Below are 21,129 nucleotides of genomic sequence, written 5' to 3'. Positions count from 1 at the left end.
TCAATAAAAATCCCGAAATTAATTAAAAATTCGTTCGTGGGGCCCACATCTTGAAATCCGGCAAAAGTTATGAAATCTGACAACTCATTCAATTACGAGTCCAACCATACTAGTTTCACTCAAATCCGACTCCGAATCGATACCGAAATCACAAAAATTCGTTTCTAAAAATTTTCCAAATTTAAATCTCAAAACACTAATTAAATGGTGAAAACAATGATATATTTGTATATATAGACTAAATCCGAATTAGAATCACTTACACCCAATATCTTTCCTTGAAAATCTATCCAAAATCGCCTCTGCTCAAGCTCCAATTTGTTAAAAATGGCGAATGGGACGAATGCCCTCTTTTATAATTCTGCCCAGGCAGCCTTCGGAACTGGGCCTCGATCGTGGCTTCGATCATGGCCCTCGAGCCTAGGCCTCGATCGTGGCTTCGATCACAGGCTCGAGCCTAGACCTCAGTCATGGCCTTGATTATGGCATCGAGCCTGGTCCTTCGATCATAGCCTCGATCATGGCATCGAGCCTGAGCCTTCGATTGTGACCCTCGATCTTGGGTCTCGATCCTGGCCCTCGAGCATTGCCTTCGATCATGGCCCTCGAGCTGGACCTTCGATCATGGCTTCGATACACAAGCTCGAGCCTGAGCCTCGTCAACCCTGGGCTCGATACCTGGGCTCGATATCTGGGCTCGATACCTGTCACGACCCAAAATACCACCACAGGCGTCGTGATGGCACCTAATCTCTAAGACTAGGTAAGCCGATTTTCATTACATTTCGAAGCCATCTTTTTTTTTAACTAATAACGGAAATAATTACAATATACAACCTCCCAAGACTGGTAGTACTGAGTCACGAACTCTAACTGGATACATAGAATGATCACGAGGACCGAATATACAATATTGTTTGATTACAAGTTAACAGTACAATGAAATGAAAAGACTCCAAGAGACTGCAACGACCAAGCAGCTCTACCTTGAATCCTTACAATCCCGCTTTAATTTCGCTCAAGTCCGTTATCTTCAAAACCTGGCTCTGCACAAAAATATGCAGAAGTGTAGTATGAGTACGCCACGGTCTGTACCCAATAAGTATCAAGATTAACCTCAATGGAATAGAGACGAGGTACAATCAAGACACTCACTAGTCTAATAGCATGTGCAATATAATGTACAAGATAGTAGGAAACATATAACAATAAGGATATCATAAAACAATCAGTGATATACACAGCAAAATAACATAACACCATTTAATATCGCTCAACAAATAATAATACAAGTACACCCAATTAAATCAAATTCTTCAAATATTTGTCCTTCGCATATAATTCTACCAAATACTCTCTTTCAAATATAATTTTTCTCAAATAAATATCTTTCAAATATAATTCTTTCATAATAAAAATCCTTCCAAATAAATATTTTGAATAACATTCTTCAATTAAAAAGTCACCATGTGACACCTCATTTCATAATCATAAAAAATGCGGGTCTCAGCCCATTTTTTTCATATCTCCACGACACTTCATGCCCATAATTAAATCATCATATTTTTCCGGCACATCGTGCCCTCATTTCATATCTCAACTGCACGGACAATTCACGTGCCAAATATCATTATTATTTAATCACAATACCTCGTGCCCACATTTCATATCACAACCACGCGGACAATTCACATGCCAATATCCTCAATGTATATAAGATCCACATGATCAATTTATTTCCACTAAAGTGATTTTAAAAGTTTTTAAATCAAGTAAGAAATCAACAAAGAATTGAATTTATTTTTAGAAATCATTTGGGTGAAGAAAATAACTTTGCACTTATATCAAAGCTTCAGATAAACTACTGGTTTGGTTGTAAAACTATTTGATTTAAAATATAATAATAATTTCTTTTATTTAAATCATCTCAATCATCGAAAATCAGTAAGAAAAATCAGAAATACACTTCTTCAGAGTCTCGTGCTAAAAAGCCAAAGTCAACACAATACAACTAGGAGCACAAAACACATAATAATAAAGTCAACTAGTACATCACGAAAGAAGACAAGAATTTACATATTAAATGAAACAAAATCACCCAAGGCAAGAACATGAATAAAGAAATATCAACAGGGCACTCCCGAGGTACCGCCTCGTAGTCCCAAATCATAAATAAATTCACAATATCTCATTTACTTATATCACCACGGGAGCCTTCACATTTAATTTTAAAGAAATCATTTTCCCGAAATAGCATCCCGCGTTTTAGCCACCCTTATCACACCGCATGGCTTCTAGTAGTTCCCCTACTAGCCACGCGTTTCAAGCCATCCTTATCTCACCGCATGCGTTTCAACACCCTGATCTTATATCACCGCATGACTTCTAGTAGTTCCCCTACTAGCCACGCATTTCAAGCCACCCTTATCACACTGCATGCGTATCAATATCACAATATTTCACAAATAGCACCTCAAGTGCTCAAACATCACATCATAATATAACTTGCACCTCAAGTGCCCAAATATTACAGCATTTCACAAATTGCACATCAAGTGCTCAAATCTTACAACATATTACAGATTGCACATCAAATGCTCAAATCTTACAACATATCACAAATTGCACATCAGGTGCTCAAATCTTACAACATATCACAAATTGCACATCAAGTGCTCAAATCTTACAACATATCACAAATTGCACATCAAGTGCCCAAATATTACAACTTGCCACAGAAATCAACAATATATTATTTTCCACAATAAGGAGTCCATGGCTCGACCATAAGGTGCACAACACCCAAAAACAATCAATAGAGATAGAAATTACTCAACATAAAGCAAAGTCTTCATTAAATTCAAATTTTTAATAATTATATAAACACTTCTTCTTAAGCTCATTTAATTAATTATTTGAAGATGGAAAATCCATAATAAAATTAAATTCCAATAATTATCAAACCAATAAATTAACGGAATTACATAAATAATCAAGTAACAATCACATCAAATTGTCATATAACAACAGATTCAACAACAAGGATTTAGGCACGACAAATTGATGATTAAATATATACCAACAATTATCCAATTTACCACACAATATACTCAAGACTTTAACTCAATAAAATTTACACATATAAGCCTGAGTACGTGCTCGTCACCTCGCGTACACGGCTTTTCACATTTCACAAATGGCACATAAGACTCGATGCCTAAGGGGTAATTCCCCCACTCGAGGTTAAGCAAGACACTTACCTTTCTGAAGTTAGGCCGATATTCCAAAATCGCCTTCTTGCTCGAATTGACCTCCGGACCGCTCAAATCTACCCAAATTAATTGCATAACTTCATTAAAATTCGTCGGAAATAATTTTGAATAATAATATGTCGACTTAAAAATTTATTCCAAAAAGTCAACAAAAGTCAACGCGGGGCCCGCCCCTCGGAACCCGACATAATTTTCATGAAATCCTAACACTCATTCCGATACGAGTTCAACCATACAAATTTTATCGAATTCCAATAACAACTCGACTTCCAAATCTTAAATTTTTGTTTTTGAAAGATTTTTCAAAAATCTTGATTTTCCTCCATTAAATCCGAATTAAATGATAGATTCAAAGACATAATCATGGAAATTAATCAAAGCTGGATAAGAATCACTTACCCCAAACACCCATGAAAGAATCTCCACAAATCGCCTTTTACCGAGCTCCCAATTTGATTTTGAGTTATGAACTCAAACCCCCATTTTTGGGACTTTTAATTCTGCTTAGATATACCTTCTTCGCGTTCGCGAAGGCCAAAAACCCAGCTGCCTCAAATCCTTCTTCGCGTTCGCGTGACCAAAGTCGCATTCGCGAAGACCAACTATTCTTGCCCCATCATTTCCTCTTCGCATTCGCGACCTTCTTGTCGCGTTCGCGATGACCAGCTGACCAGCTCTTTCGCGTTCGCGTTCGCGAAGGTCACACGGACCTCAGCCCTAACTCTTCCTTTCTTCTTCACGTTCGCGTTGCCTTGGATGCGTTCGCGAAGGCTTTCCATGCTCCTTCTTCGCGTTCGTGAAGGACAAACCATCAGCCCCTCAAATTCCTCTTCGCGAACGCAGGACTCCCTTCGCGTTCGCGAAGAAGGAAGCCAGACTTCAGCAACAACAGTCCAAACAGCTCCAATTTGGTTCGAAACCACCCCGAAATACACCTGAGCCCCTCGGGACCTTGTCCAATCATACCAACCTGTCCCATAACATAACACGGACCTGCTTGAAACCTCAAATCATATTAAACAATATCGAAATCATGAATCGCACCCTAATTCAAACTTAGCAAACTTTGAAACTTCAACTTCTACCATCGATGCCGAAACCTATCAAATTTCGTCCGATTGACCTTAAATTTTGCACACAAGTCACATTCGATATTATGGACCTACTCCAACTTTTGAAATCGGATTTCGACCCCGATATCAAAAAGTTAACCCCCGTTCAAACTTTCCAAACTTTTGAGTTTCGCCATTTCAAGCTTAATTCCACTACGGACCTCCAAATAATTTTTCGAACACGCTTCTAAGTCCAAAATCATCATACAGAGTTAACGGAACCGATAGAACTACATTCCGGAGTCATCTTCATGCAGTTCTGACTACGGTCAAAATCCTAAGACTTAAACTTTCTTTTTAGGGACCAAGTGTCCCAAATCACTTTGAATCATCCGGTAACTGAATTCAACCACACACGCAAGTCAATACGCATAATACGAAGCTGCTCCGGGCCTTATGCCGCCGAATGGGACTTAAATTCTTGAAACGACAAGTCGGGTCGTTACAGTCTATTCTCCATTATCTCCATAACTCCCAATACTTTCTAATAATTATGGAGTTATGATTGTAACTCCATAACCCCCTCCACGATCTTCCTCTCAAATGCTTAATGACATATTCAATGACATATTTTGCAATAGTGATCCTTCACTTTTCATGCCTATATAAAGGCCTTATAATAGATAGGAATAGATATACACAATTGAAGAAGAAATCTCTTCCTTCTCTCTATCTCCATTTCTTGTTAATGTTTTACTAAATTACTTTTATTTCATAACAACATTTCTTGTTCATATTTTACTAAATTGTTTTTATTTCATAACACATAACAACATTTAAATGATATATGCCCATTGGATTGTTTGCAATAATAATATATCAAAGTCAACTGCACCATCGTCAATGGAAAGTTTAATAATTGAAAAATAAGTTGAGGTAAAAAGAAAATATTTGAGAAAGGACTTAATATTTAAATCACAAATTTGTCACTTTTAGCTGTCTATTATTTGGAAAAGAATTTACTTACCTTTACAGAATTGTTCAAATAATATAATTTACTTTAGTCAAGTCCTCTCTTATAGTTGCATTGACTTAGCATAGCATGCGCTACGGCAGCTAAAGTTTGACTAAAACAGCCATTAATGGAAAATAAAGAAAACGCGGCCGACATATTTCGCCCTTTCGGACGTGAAAGTCTGATTTTTTATTTTATTTTATTAATGTCCCGATTAATTAGAATTTACATCGCTTAAGCTCATTAAAGGGGAAGCGTTTCATACTAGAATTTTTTCACAACTAGCACTCAAACTTCATACTTCTAGTTAAGGATAGAGGTATCATATCCGGAAAATAACACTATATAGTCACTCTCAAAATAATAACGGAAATAATATACTCCTATTATATATATATATATATATATATATATATATATATATATATATATATATATATATATATATATAAAATATACAAATTTTGCATACTTTTACGGCTATCGGATATAAATAATTTTGATTGCAGGCTAAAAGTGATCTTTGTTCTCATCATATCCATCACACCACAACTCTTATTTATGTTAAAGCAATATATACATATAAGAGGAAAAAAACAATGTATACACACAAGTTTAACTTTTATATGCTGAAAATAAATTTTACACTATTATATCACTTAATGCATAAATATAGTCAACAATCTTTAATAAATGAAGATCAAACCAGCAACCTAAAAATTATGTAAGTAAATCACTAACTTGTACAATAGGTTAATATTCGCATAAAATGTACATTTTCATTCTCATACAAAGTAAAGTATTTTGTCAAATAGCCATAGGTCTCCAATGAATTATGCTGAAAATAGTACTCTTTTACCAACTTGCTCTCTTTTATATTCTCCAAGCTAAGTATGATATTGTCAACTACACCTTGATGTATATTCCTTCTAAATTTTGATTATCTATCTTTTCGATAAAATATCAAGTGTTGCTTTAACGAGAATTTTTTACATTATCACGTCACTAAGATGCATAGGCGTATCTAGTATAGAAGTTACGGGTTCAACTTAACACATCGTTTCTGCTCATACTTTGTATTTTTACCCAAAAAATTATTAAATATATATAAATAATAAATTTTGAACCCATTAAATTAGATGAGATGTAGTAGATTTGTGAATCTGAACCCATAAAGTTTAAATCGTGGATCCGCCTATGCTCATATGATATTTATAGGTAAACCTCCTTAAAATATACTCCATTCGTTCACTTTTACTGGTCTAGTATTCTAAAAATAGATTTTCACTTTTACTTGTCACTTTTCGCATATCAAGAGAATGACAAATTTTTTTCATGTTATACCCATAGTATTAATTACTCATTTCAAATTATTTTTTCAAATCCACTAAAAATATGCATCAATTAATATGTGTATCATGGTAAATTATGCACATAATTTATTATTTTTTAAGGAGTGTGCAAAATCCATAGTGGACAATTAAAGTGAACGAAGGAAGTATATATATATGTGAAAATCCACTAAAATTTTAATATAATTGTATTTAAACCCATAATTTTGAAAGTACTTAGGATTTAGTGCTAGAACCTTAAATGTAGAACCCATCAAGTTTGTATGTTGAGTTGTCACTGCACAACAATCTATAATAAGTGAAACTAAGTGCATAATGCATCCCGTATTTACATAGGATGCGGGAAAAGGGCGCACCTCAAAGGGTGTGATGTAGACAGTCCATCCTAATGCAAGTATTAGTGGTTGCTTCCACAACTCGAATTCGTGACCTAGATGTCACACGAATACAACTCTACCATTGCTCCAAGGCTCCCCTTCCTATAACAAGTGAATATATTTACCTAAAAGACAAAGCATGTATTTTGTTACAGCGGTTTAAATATATTACACTAATACTATTTACCTAAGAGATAAAACATGCATTTTCTTATGACAGTTTAAATTACACTTATAATATAAAATTACTATTAGTGGGTTGCTCTAGTGGTGAGCACCATCCACTTCCAACCAAGAGGTTGTGAGTTCGAGTCACCCCAAGAGCAAGGTGGGGAGTTCTTGAAGGGAGGGAGCCGAGGGTCTATCGGAATTAAACAGCATCTCTACCCCAGGGTAGGGGTAAGGTCTGCATACACACTACCATCCCCAGACCCCTAGTGGGATTATACTGAATTGTTATTGTTGTAGTATAAAATTACTCATATTATCAACGACTCATGTATATAATTGTATATAAGTTAAGCTTTTCTAGTGAGTTAATGTAGCTCATTCTTCTAGCTCTTCAATGGCATTCAAAAACATTATCATTCTTTTCTTCTTCCACACAATTTTCCAATCTCAACTACACAATTCCATAGCAGCAGAAACTTGGATAAAAGCTGGTTATTATCAAGCTAATGATATATCTTACTCTCCAAATATCCAAAGCATCAATTCAACTCTTTACACTCACCTCATCTATGGCTTTGCTAATATTGACTTCAATACATCAACAGACCAAATGATTGTCTCAATATCAGATGATGAACAATTGAAAAACTTCAATAACATAGTCAAGAAAAAGAATCCATCTCTTAAGACTCTCTTATCAATTGGTGGAAAAGACCAATCTTCTTATGACTCAGGTATTTACTTATTAATGTCAAGTACCTATTTTTCTGGAAGAAAATTCTTTATTGAATCTTCCATCAAAATCGCTCGTCTTTACGGATTTGATGGACTAGATTTTTGTTGGATTTCACCTAGTTCGTCACAAGAAATGACGAATTTGGGTACCCTTTTGGATGATTGGAGAATTGCTATTGATTTCGAGTCCAAAAACTCGAAAAAATCACAACTTTTATTGACCATGGCTGTTCAATACACACCCTGGATTCAAGATTTGAGTTTCCCAATTGAGTCAATGAGGAAATATTTGGATTGGGTACATGTTTTTGCCTTTGATTATTATAATCCAGAGTCAACAAATAATACATCTCCAGTTGCAGCATTATACGATTCGAATAGTGATTTGAACACTGATTATGGTATAAATGCATGGATTAAATCAGGTTTTCCAACTCAAAAACTTGTTTTGGGATTTCCCTTTTATGGTTATGTATGGACATTGGCTAGTCCTAAAGATAATAAAATTGGCGCGACAGGAACAGGACCAGGGCCTAAAGATTATTCGTTTGGTGCTGAAGCTGAAAATGAGCCGTTTTCGAGTATAAGTAGTTGGTTAAGATTCAATGATATTAAGAGAGGTATGATAAAATATCGTGCTAATAATGCATCGTATAATGCAACTTATGTGATGAATTATGTCTCTGTTGAGACAAGTTGGGTTGGTTTTGATGATGTTGAGGCAGTGAAAACCAAAGTTGCATATGCAAAAGAGAAGCATTTGAGAGGCTATGTGGCATGGCAAGTCTCATATGATTGGAATTCTGCACTTTCTCAGGCTGCTGCAGGAGGTAATAATCAATTATGACATTCTTCTTTTGCACATTTAGTGTACCCGGAATACACTGGCCGATTAATCCAGATTAAATATGAATCTAGTAAATCAACTAAGGGGAAACCAAGAATTTTGCTAAGACCGTTCAAGATTTCATATTTAAGGGAAGCCTTGGAGGAACAATAATGTTATTTCTATGTCACCTCTAGGTCACGGGTTCGAACCGTGGAGGCAGCCACTAATGTTTGCATTAGGGTAGACTGTCTATATCAGACCCCTTGGGTGCGGCCCTTCCCGGACTCTACGTGAATGCAGGATGCCTTGTGCAGCGCACTGCTTTTTTTTGTTCAAGATTTCATATATATGTATAAAAAATAATATTTAACTTATATATACAGTATAATTTTTTGGCGAAGGGTGTCAACTAATCACCATTCGCTGGTTGTAGCTCCGCCCTTGTGTAAAACGCTCCTTATCAAGACGCTCTTCGGGCTCGGATAATCACATTATTTATTTGTTATTCAATTCTTGCTTTATATATGAATGAATGTCTTTACAATTTGTTTACATTTTTAGAAGTTGAAGATATCCAAGAAGGAGTAATTGATCAACCAGGAATGCACAAGAAGAAAAAATTCAATCGAGTGATTTTCATTTTGATTCCAGTTGGAGCAGTATTGATCTTGTTGTTGCTTGTCTTTACACTGTGGTGTCTTAGAAGGAGACGACTATTGAAGTTCCAAGGTAATTCTTTACTTTTGTTTTGGAACCCACAGCCGCGGCCCTTCGGGTATACACAGTGTAAACTCTGCTTTTGTATAATAGCACCCAAACTACATAGTTAATTTTATTCTAATGGAAACTTGGATTTATTGTAGGAGTATTCACTTTTTGCTCGCGCCATAAGTTATTTGTCTTTGGTAGTCGAAAAATTGTATAAAATTTATATATAACATACAAAATGTGTGTATATATATATATTTGAATATTATTTTGAGATCGGTTATACAATGTCATTTTCTCTTTATGGTATTACACCAACTTCCAAGTAATTATAATTATTGTAAACTCTCTCAATTTTTATTTTTTTTAATATTTGTTGGCATCGTTACATTGTAGATGCATAAGGGGTCTTTTTCATTTTCTTCTCTTTACATTTCTTTTTATGTCGGTGTTTAACCGAATATTAATTGGAAATAGGAAGAATTCCAAGGAACAAAATTGGAAGCAAAAATGAAGATAGAAGAGGTGGAGAGAGCAGCAGCTTGCATGTATTCACTTTTGAAGAGATGAAGGCAGCCACAAATAATTTTTCAGCTGACAATGAGCTTGGCCGAGGTGGATATGGACCTGTTTACAAGGTAATTAACATTTTGACATATTTTTCAAGATTTGACTTGTTAAATAGCGAGTATTGAGGCGTGATTATTATTGTTATTATTATTGTAGTAGCTATGCTTAACCCTCAGGCTATATGCAGCACGAAGCTAGATAGAGGAAAGGGTTCAATCGAGTTTCCTTCATTAAAAAATAATACCGTACAAATATTGCAAAACAATAAAAACGACAGCTCGATGTACAAAGTATTTTACATTCATCCAGGGTCCTAGGAAGGGTCGCACCATAGGAGTATAATGTAGACACCTATGCTAATGTAAGCATTAATGGCTGCTTCCACACGGCTCGAACCTGTAACTTGTACATCATACTGAGACAACTTTAATTGTTGCCGGAAAACAATCTTTTTAGTTATAAATAATTTTTGTAATCCCTTTAACATTAGGAAATACTCCGATAGCCAAGAGCGTTCAAAATTTATTTTTAAGTCATATATATGTTCAAATGTCAAGTATGATATTTTACTATTTTTACTAAATTCTTTTGGATAAATTTCGGATTCCGCCACCAGATCTGTGAAGCTTAGGGATCCGGACCGAGCAGGTCCCACATTGGCTGAGCCAATTCATGGTCAGCTCGGCCAGCTTGTCACGTTTAAACTAGCAGCATGTTGAGCCTGTAGTCAACTTCTTCATAAAAGCAACTAATCAAATTGTTTTATAGGTATTACTTTTTTAATTCTAAAAAGGCAAGTTCTTCTCCCTTTAACCTCCTGATTTACCGGTTTTAGAAAGGGTCAATGATCATTGTTCCCATTCCCAAAAATTAAAACTTAATAAGTTAATTATATATATACTAGTTTTAGGGTACGCGTGTTGCGCGTATATCTTCACTGTAAATGTAGACTTTTTTGAAACTACATAAATATTATCAAAGAATATACTTGAGTTAGAAAAATATAAAGAAAAAATCAAGTCCTGAAAATGATAGATTCTGTTATTATTAAACTAACTCAGCCTACCTCATAAAAGTAGTCATTATGTTATCCAAAATTCAACCCGCATTCGCACAAGAGATATAAGTACCAATAGAATACTATGGTGTCACATTTCTTCCGTAACAAATGATCAAATATTTATTATATATTTTTATCATAAATTTTCAGAGAATCATCTAATTAACACAAATTTTTAAAAAATATATCTTTCTTTTAAAAATTCAGAATAAAGTGGTTGGTCATATAATTTTTTTTTTAAAAAAAGGATAATTAAGTGACAATATAAAGTCTGGAAGTGACTAATATTGAGGGAATATTTTATAACAAATTACTAATGTATAAAAAATTACAGAGGGCTATTTGTTGGAATTGATGAAAAAAGAAAATAATATATTTAATATCAACTAATTTTGAATCCATTTTGTCTTCTATACTTTTATTCTTGTTTCTTCTAGTTTAAAATTTTAATCAAGTCAACTTTACTAATATACTGAAATCGGTTTTGATCTATTTTTTGATTTCTTTCATCACTAGTGGTCTATTTATGGAAACACATTTATGTAGCCGACAAAAAGTCATGTCAGCTTGAATGTTTTTTACTTTATGATGAATTTGAAAAAGAATTGAATTAGATTTTATTGCTAATTAATTACTTCAAGTACTTTATTTTTTCTCAAAATAACATAAGTTATTTTTGTTGATTCAAATTCGTCATGGTAGCTCATAATAAATTTAAATGTTTGATTATTATTATATTTTAATTCAATAAGAATCTTTCATCAAGAATCACTATATGAGAGGAATAAAATTTAAAAATCGAGTTCACTTTAGAAATCACAATTACTGTAGTTAAAAATTCATTTATATTCATCTAAATGTATCATTAATTAAAAACTAAAATATCTCTTAAATTATCTTGTTGGAATAATTGATAAAATATGTGTTTATTAATGATTTGCTCAACATTCCAATTAATTGTACTTCATTTATAAATTTTGAAAGTTAATAATATAATATAAATATTATTTTTAGTAAATAGTCATGTGTATTTTAAAATATTTTAATCTAAAAATAATTGTATATAAATGAAAACATAAGAAAGTTGTTAAAATGTGGACTGCTATTATCTAAGAACACGTATGTCCTCTCTTTAAACTTTTTATTCTTTCCTTTATGTATTTTGTTTATCATTTATATATAATTTTAAGTGTAAGATTTACATAATGCAAACTCTAAATAGTAGGACTTTCTGAAGAGTTCAAAAAAGATTTTTTTTAATTTTAATTAAATTTCAAACTCCTTAATATTAGGAAAATAATTAAATAAATACTCAATAAAATATTTTTATATTAATTAACACATATTTAAGGGACTACAAATTTTGTTTTTATTTATAAATATCAAGGTTTAGATGAGATAAATAGTCGTTAGTTTTAAGTTCTAAAAGGTAAGCATTTATTCATTGATAGTAGTATTTTATTGGTACCGTTGAATTAATGTAATAGATAGTGTATCTCTTGTTAATGAAAGGTAGGGGAGAAAAACACAGTAAACGTATGTTGTTGATTTTTTTTCTTTCTTTTTAATGATTTATATAAGGTAAAAGTTTAATTATTAAGTCCTAAATATTAGGATTCTTACATAGTTTAAATAAGGAAGCATTTAATACACAAAATATAATTAACTTTCAAGTCCTATATATTTGTAAAATAATTTAAATGACTATTTTATCCAGTATAAAATTAATTTTAAAGGGTAAAAAAGGCGAACGATATTTCGCTAAAGGCCTTCATACGCAATTGTGACTTTCTAGTGAGCAAATAAAGTTTAAATTGTAGTTTTTTTTTCTTCTGTAGTTGAAATACATTTATCAATATTTATAAAAATGTTAAGGATATTTTATTAATCCAATTAGGGAAAGTTGAGAAATGGGCAAGAAATAGCTGTGAAAAGGCTCTCAGAAACTTCTACTCAAGGATTGGAAGAGTTTGAAAATGAGGTTATCCTTACAGCAAAATTACAACATATAAATCTTGTAAAAGTTGTGGGTTTTTGCATTGAAAGAAAAGAGAAGATGTTGATCTACGAATACATGCCCAACAAGAGCTTGGACTACTACATTTATAGTAAGTTATTCCTTATATATATATATATATATATATATATATATATATATATATATATATATGTGTGTGTGTATATATTTCCAGCTTTATACTATTACGTCATTTAAAAGATAATTGCAGTTGAAGGTTAAATTGCCCTAATATTAAATAATTGTTAAGTTGTTAGCTGATATAAGTGCTACACCCTATATTATCACTCACCCCCGCCAGAAATTACTTACATCTCCGATAGCCGAAAAAGTATATAAAACTTGTATAATTTTTGTATATAACATACATAACATATATATACAAAAAATATACAAATTTCATACATTTTTCGGCTATTATTTTTACAGCGGCTATATAGTGTCATTTTTACTTTATTTTATGTGACACTCTTTCTTTTATAGTTTTTTTTAAAAAATGACACATTTCTATATTTATGACTATTAGTTTTAAACGTTTTCGTTTTTTCTTAAATGTTACGTACGTCAAGTCAAACTATGCCACATAAAATGAAGGAGCGGGAAAGTAGTATACATCAACTAATATTGTTACTCATTTTTTAATTTACTAATAAGAAATTCTTTTTCCCATGCATTATTCTAATTTTTTTCCATCAACTTGATTTTTCATATAGATCAAGTCAGAAGATTACTTCTAAATTGGGAAAAACGAGTTCAAGTAATTGAAGGCATTATTCAAGGGCTCCTATATCTCCAAGAATACTCAAGATTAACAATTATTCATAGGGATTTGAAAGCCAGCAATATTTTATTGGATATAGATATGAAACCAAAGATCTCTGACTTTGGAATGGCAAGAATATTTAAGAAGGATGAAGTTGAAGCAAATACCCTACGAGTAGTTGGAACAATGTAAGTAATATATATATATTTAGAGTTTAATTTATATACACTGACTATATTAAAAAAAAAAAAATACACTATCAAGTTATATTTATTTGTCGTAGAAAGGCAACCTGACTTAGTTTCAATTTATGAAAAGTTACTTATAAATATCTTTTGGGTGATTTGAATATATTGTATAAATTTCTTAAACTATCGTTAGACTCATTTATTCATATGTATATCTTAGCAAAAAGCATTCTTATGAATTATGATTATATTCTTAATTTACCATATCTATATTTTCAATGAATTGCAGGGGTTATATTCCACCTGAATATGTGGAACAAGGCATCTATTCAACAAAATCTGATGTTTTCAGCTTTGGAGTACTTTTTCTTCAAATCATAAGTGGAAAGAAGAATACATGCCTACACGGTCCAGATGAAAACTTGAACCTTCTTGAATATGTGAGTTGTGATTATAATTTCAATATATGTTTACTAAGTATTTAATTAGGGTTTAACTTATTTACTCCGATATTGTAAAAGAATTTTACACTATCTAACATATTTTAACCTATTTGTAGCAAGTTGTATGTTTTATATAGTTACATGTTGCTATGTTTTAGATGACCTAAGAGTATAAAAAAAAACTCTACACTGTCACTGTATCACAAATAAACTCATATAATAAAGAGCTTAACTTTTATATGCTGATAATATAAGAGAATTTTTATACAATCATGTCATCTAAAATAGGACAACAAATAACCACTCATATTAATTAAGTGAGATTTGTAACTGAAAAGTACGATAGGTAATATCTATTAGAACAGATAAAAGTATATTGATACTATAAAAATACTTTACACTACCAGTGTATATATGTTAAATCTTGAGTCGAGAGTCTATCGTGAACAATCTCTCTACCTTCACAAGATAAGGGTAAGGTCTGTGTATACACTATCCTTCCCAGATCTCACTTGTGAAAATACACCTGGTATGTTATTGTTGTTATAATTCTGTATTGCTGTAATAAACAATTAAACTTTCTGAAAAAATAAAACAGAAAGTTAGTAATACTTGTTTAACGAAATAAATTCTGGAAAAAGCAGTATAAGAATAAATCGAGCTCACTGAATACACAGTGTGTCCTTAAGGAAATTATTCCCCTCAAGTACCCGAGGTGCTGGAATATATCCTCCCAGGATAGAACGATTTAATTCACCGGAATGTTGGTAAAAAAACGCCGGTGAACAGCGAGCCACTCGAAGGCTGTAAAACACACTGGAATTTTTGTGCAGAAGAAGAAGCGCAGAAAATTTCGTAAGAAAAGATTCTGGGATTCAAACTCTATTTATAGAGTTGCTGGCATTGTTTCTGAAAAGGTTTGCAACCTTTCAGAAACAGTCATGGCTGTTGGAACAGGGTTATTTGAAATATTGCGGGAAAATATATTTAAAATAATCCGGGAAAGAAAACGGGCCTGACCGAACCGGGTCGCGGGTCATGAATTATTCCGGATTGAATTTTTCGTTAATTATTTAATTAATTAAATAAATAATTGAAAGAAATTTTATCCAAAAAGATTAATCAATCAATCGATCTTTGACCGAAGCCGAAGTCGAGCGAGCGACGACGACGACGGAGCAAGGCTTGCCTTCTTCTTAACTCTTTAAGAGATAGAAGAAGATCAATTATATATATACCCATCAAAAGCCTTTTCTTCCTCCGATATGGGACAATGTCCCTTTGCCAAGAGAAACTCAAATATTTCATTTTCCCTCTATTTCTCATTCACCCTCTTTAAGCTACACAAGCTTAAAATTCCAACAATCCCCCACATGAATAGGGAATGGCTATAAAATAAAGGAATGCACAGACGCGTGTGTGTTTTACATGCAAGAATTAATTGCATCTGGATAAGTAGATTTCCCTTTGAACTTTCCGTAGTGAACTTATATCGGATATACTCGGTCAAATGGTAGATTTGATATCTTTGAACCGTCGATCTTTGTTGTATACCTAGACAACATAAGTCACACAATCAATCCTTAACCATCTATGGTTATCACGGTTGTGTTCGTTTCAGCCATGAACACCGCCTGGTTTCATGAGTGCTTAGAGAATGGGCCTTTAATTTCATTCCCCTTGAAGCGGCTTACACTTCACACTTATATAGATGATTTCTAAACGTATAATCCTGTAGACACACTATCTGGTCATATCCTGCCAGACTTAGCAAATCATTAAAAACCTTTAAGCTTTGTTAACTCATCAAAAAGCCTTAATGCTTTACCTCGATTTCTGAACATTGTCTTCATCACGAGAATGGGTTGAGTTATTTGACAATATTGAACCGTCATTCATAACTTTGTTTGATCTCTTTGAACCTAGTTCGTGGGATCTCCAGTCTACTAGGTAGAGTTACCGTCATGATGACTTGTCCTAAACCTTAACCCCATTTCCTTTGATGATCTTTCAACTGCCTCTCTAGATAGGCCTTTTGTAAGTGGATCTGACACGTTATCTCTTGACTTTATGTATTCAATTGTGATAACACCACTAGAAAGTAGTTGTCTAACGGTATTGTGTCTCTATCGTATATGACGAGATTTTTCGTTATACATAACGCTCCCTGCCCTGCCTATTACTGCTTAACTATCACAATGTATACAAATAGGTGCCAAACGTTTGGGCCAAAATGGAATATCTTCCAAGAAATTCCGGAGCCATTCAACTTCTTCACCGGCCTTATCTAAAGCTATGAATTCAGATTCTATTGTAGAACGGGCGATGCACGTTTGTTTGGATGATTTCCAAGACACTGCTCCATCCCCAATTGTGAAAACATATCTACTCGTGGATTTAACTTCAGATGATCCAGTGATCCAATTTGTATCACTATATCCCTCGATCACGGAGGGTTATTTGTTATAATGCAAAGCGTAATTTTGGGTATGTTTGAGATATCCCAAAACTCGTTTCATTCCCATCCAATGTATGTGATTGGGATTACTTATAAACCGACTCAGTTTACTAATAGCACATGCTATATCTGGTCGTGTATAATTCATGATATACATCAGACTTCCCAATACTCTTGCATAATCCAGTTGTGAATCACTTTCACCTTCATTCTTTTGAAGTGCATAACTCACGTCAATTGGAGTCTTGGCAATTTTGAAATCCAAATACTTGAACTTGTCAAGTACCTTTTCAATGTAGTGAGACTGTGATAATGCTAGACCTTGTAGAGTCTTGTGAATTCTGATTCCTAAGATCATATCAGCAACTCCTAAGTCTTTCATATCGAATTTGCTAGCGAACATGCGCTTAGTAGCATTTATATCTGCCATGTTTTTGCTCATTATCGACATGTCATCAACATATAAACAAACAATGACTTCATGACCTGGAGTGTTTTTAATATAAACACATTTGTCACACTCGTTGATTTTAAACCAACTTGCCAACATTGTTTGGTCAAATTTGGCATGCCATTATTTGGGTGCTTGTTTAAGTCCATAAAGCGACTTAACAAGTTTGCACACTTTCTTTTCTTTACCAGTTACCACAAAACCCGCAGGTTATTCTATGTAAATCTCTTCCTCTAATTCTCCATTTAAGAAAGTTATTTTAATATCCATTTGATGGATTTCAAGACCATACACGACCGCTAGTGCCACTAACACCCTAATAGATGTTATCCTCGTTACTGGCGAGTAAGTGTCAAAGTAATCAAGGCCTTCCTTTTGTCTATAACCTTTGACAATAAGTCTTGCCTTATATTTGTCAATAGTGCCATCAGCTTTCACTTTCCGTTTAAAGATCCATTTCGAACCTAAAGGCTTATTTCCTGCAGGAAGATCTACCAATTTCCATGTATGGTTATCCAAAATTGATTGAATCTCACTATTGTTTGCCTCTTTCCAAAACGCTGAATCAGAAGATGACATAGCTGCTTTAAAAGTTTGAGGCTCATTTTCAAGCAAGAATGTCACAAAATCTGGTCCAAAGGAAGTAGATGTTCTTTGACGTTTGCTACGCCTTGGATCTTCTATACTTGGAGTATTTTCCTTTGGTTCTTCCCGAGGTCGTTTAGGTCTTTCACTTAACGACTCACATTCAGTTTTATACGGATAGATGCTTTCAAAGAATTCAACATTATCTGATTCCATTACCGTATTAACGTAAATTTCGGGATTATCGGATTTATGAACCAAAAACCGACATGCTTTACTGTTTGTAGCATATCCAATGAAAACGCAATCAACAGTTTTTGGTCCGATTTTAACCATATTAGGTAAAGAAACTTGTACCTTTGCTAGACACCCCCACACTTTGAAATATTTCAAGTTGGGTTTTCTTCCTTTCCATTTTTCATATGGAATAGATTGCGTTTTGCTGTGGGGTACTCTGTTGAGTATTCGGTTAGCTGTAAGGATAGCTTCATTTCATTCCAAGGGAAACTCAAATATTTTATTTTTTCTCCATTTCTCATTCACCCTCTTTAAGCTACACAAGCTTAAAATCCCAACAGTATTTAATTAAATTTATTTTAACTTTTTCTTTTATAATCCAGGCATTTGAGATGTGGAGAGATGGAAATGGTATGGAGTTTATGGATCCATCACTTGATGATACAACCTCATCTTGTAAACTATTGAAATGCATGCAAATTGCCCTATTATGTGTCCAAAAAAATCCATTGGATAGGCCTACAATGTTAAAAGTTTCGTATTTATTAAAGGATGTGAATTTAGCTATGAATTCTCCCAAAAGGCCTGCATTTTCTTCAAGGGAAGATGAAGAAGTTGGTAATCCAAATGGCTCAGTACAGGAAATTGGAGAAGTTGACACTGCAACAATTACACAATTGTTTGCACGATAATGTTACTCTTTGTAATTCAATGAATCACTTGAAAAATTGTAAGAAAGATGTTCCATTAATTATATTAATTTCAATTTCTTTTTCAATTCTTCGCTCTGTGTCCTAGTTGGTAGAATTTTATGAATCTGGGATTCAAATTAACTCTTGATATGAAGTTATATACACGCTGACAGCAGTGGCGGCGGTTCCAGGATATTCACCAAATGGTGGTTCAAAAAATAAAAAAACTTAAATATGCAGAGAAGTCAAAGGCATTCAATATATATATATATATATATACACACACTCTCGGCGAAGGGAGTTCGGATGAACCCTCTTCCGCCCACCTAGCTCCGCCACTTGCTGACAGTACAAAGTAATTTAACATTATTTATAGCAGGTTTTTCCTTTATTTTCAATTTATTAAATCGATTATCATGTTTGATGTGAAGAGGTAGTTGTTATATATATATATATATAATGTAATCTGATCTCTCGGCGAAGGGAGTTCGGATGAACCCTCTTCCGCCCACCTAACTCCTCCACTGGCCGACGGTATAAAAAAATTTTAACATTATATATAGCAAGTTTTTCCTTTATTTTCAACTTATTAAATCGATTATCATGTTTGATGTGAAGAGGTAGTTGTTATTGTAAGTTAATTTTATCAAATGCTGGAAAAAATATATACGCGTACATTGTCCATGCATAGAAATAATTAAACTCGTTCAATTACTATAGCAGTGACAACTAAACTGGTAGACTTGACTTTTAATTAGCCAACTTGTTACAGTGTTACATGAACATGTATACCTGTCGGGAATATTTTTCCTTCCATCTAATACGCGATATTAGTCAACTGTTAGTGTGTATAGTATGTACTTAGTAAGAAGGGAAAAATCAGAAAATAGAGAGACAGAGATGGAAATTCGTATATATACCTGACCTTGAAACTTATTTTCTATTATTTTCTGAATCTGGAACCAATATTATATAGGGTAAAATATGTTATGTTAAGTGGTTGTACAAGAGAGTGACATGTGGAACCGTAGGCGGATGATAGTTAAAACCGAAGACAACTGTTCTATTTGTCACCGGAAAGAATAACGCTCATAAAGATGCAATAAATACCTGTCGCCCGGTAGCATTTAATGGAGAATATTCCACAGCATTTAGTATACTGCCCGTTACAAAGAATTTGTCAGTTATGCTCACTGTTACACATTCTTCGATGGCCCTCATAATTGACATTAAAGAAGGGCATGATCCTAGGACTTTGTTCCCTAGGTGCAACTATAAATTGTGAGCTCTGTTATCATTGTAAAGGACACGAATTTTCTCGCAAACTTATGCTATAATCAATTCAAAGCTTTATAAAATTTTATCTTTTTAATTCTTGATTTCATTAGTATTGTGCCCGGAAGCCCTGCTCTCGGAATGACTGTTTTTACTATTTTGTCTTCATTTCAAGGCTAAGTATTATGTATTTCTTTAATTATTTTATTATTCAGGATCAAATAATTCACTTGTCTAGAAACCATGTATAAATTCAACTGTACCGTTTTATGGGTAAACAGTTTGGAACCTAGACAACCGTGTAATTAAGTTGTTCCTTCCCTCTTTTACTAACGTGTTTTGATTATTTGTCTTAGCAAAAAATCGCAGATAATGGTGTTAACAACATACACAATCTTGAGGCCCAAGGACACCAGCCTCATCATGAGGATTCAGTGAGTGACGCCCGCAATGAGGGGAACGATGCTACGCCGGTCCACGAGAGGCGGTACTTGCGACATGTTCGGGAGGCGACTCTCGATGATGCTGAAGAGGAGCATGTTGTTGAAGCGGTAAGGGTCCTGCAAGAGCAACAAGCGATCATTCTAGGCCATCTCACACGACATGATAAGGTTATGACAGAGTTGAAGCAGGCGTTGTCGAGGACTTCCAATAATGCGAATGGACGAGGTCCAGTTTGTCCCGATGCTCCCGAGAATCAAACAATGCAGAGGGTAGACAACAACACCCTGAGGGGCGAGGTTGGCTCCGATGGGGCTGGGAGGGGAGCTGATTCGGCCTCAACAATGAGAAGGATCAATTCAAGAGAGAACTCTTACGTTTTATGAAGGAAGTGAACACCCGCATGGACAAAATCCTGGGTGCGCCACCGGTGCTGAA

General features: G+C 33.8%; 1 protein-coding gene and 1 pseudogene across 3 annotated transcripts; both read left to right on the top strand.

Moving 5' to 3' along the window:
• LOC104093684 (class V chitinase-like) overlaps positions 1–13,140 on the top strand; it is a 53,603-nt pseudogene extending 40,463 nt beyond the window's left edge.
• On the top strand, positions 7,598–10,664 carry LOC138900774 (class V chitinase-like). Of its 3 annotated transcripts, none has more exons than XM_070188327.1 (4): positions 7,598–8,804; positions 9,365–9,532; positions 9,989–10,149; positions 10,241–10,664. In XM_070188327.1, the coding sequence occupies exons 1-4, from the start codon at positions 7,634–7,636 to the stop codon at positions 10,277–10,279; spliced, it is 1,539 nt and encodes a 512-aa protein (XP_070044428.1). In that variant the 5' UTR covers positions 7,598–7,633; the 3' UTR covers positions 10,280–10,664. The 3 variants fall into 3 exon arrangements, with proteins under 3 accessions (XP_070044428.1, XP_070044429.1, XP_070044430.1); XM_070188328.1 differs by having other exon boundaries at positions 10,238–10,664; XM_070188329.1 differs by lacking the exons at positions 9,365–9,532; positions 9,989–10,149; positions 10,241–10,664 and adding an exon at positions 8,998–9,108.
• Positions 13,141–21,129: the final 7,989 nt, after the last annotated feature.

Source organism: Nicotiana tomentosiformis, chromosome 11, assembly GCF_000390325.3.
Source record: "Nicotiana tomentosiformis chromosome 11, ASM39032v3, whole genome shotgun sequence".
NCBI classification, from domain to species: Eukaryota; Viridiplantae; Streptophyta; class Magnoliopsida; order Solanales; family Solanaceae; genus Nicotiana; species Nicotiana tomentosiformis.
This window is presented reverse-complemented; position numbering and strand designations above follow the sequence as displayed.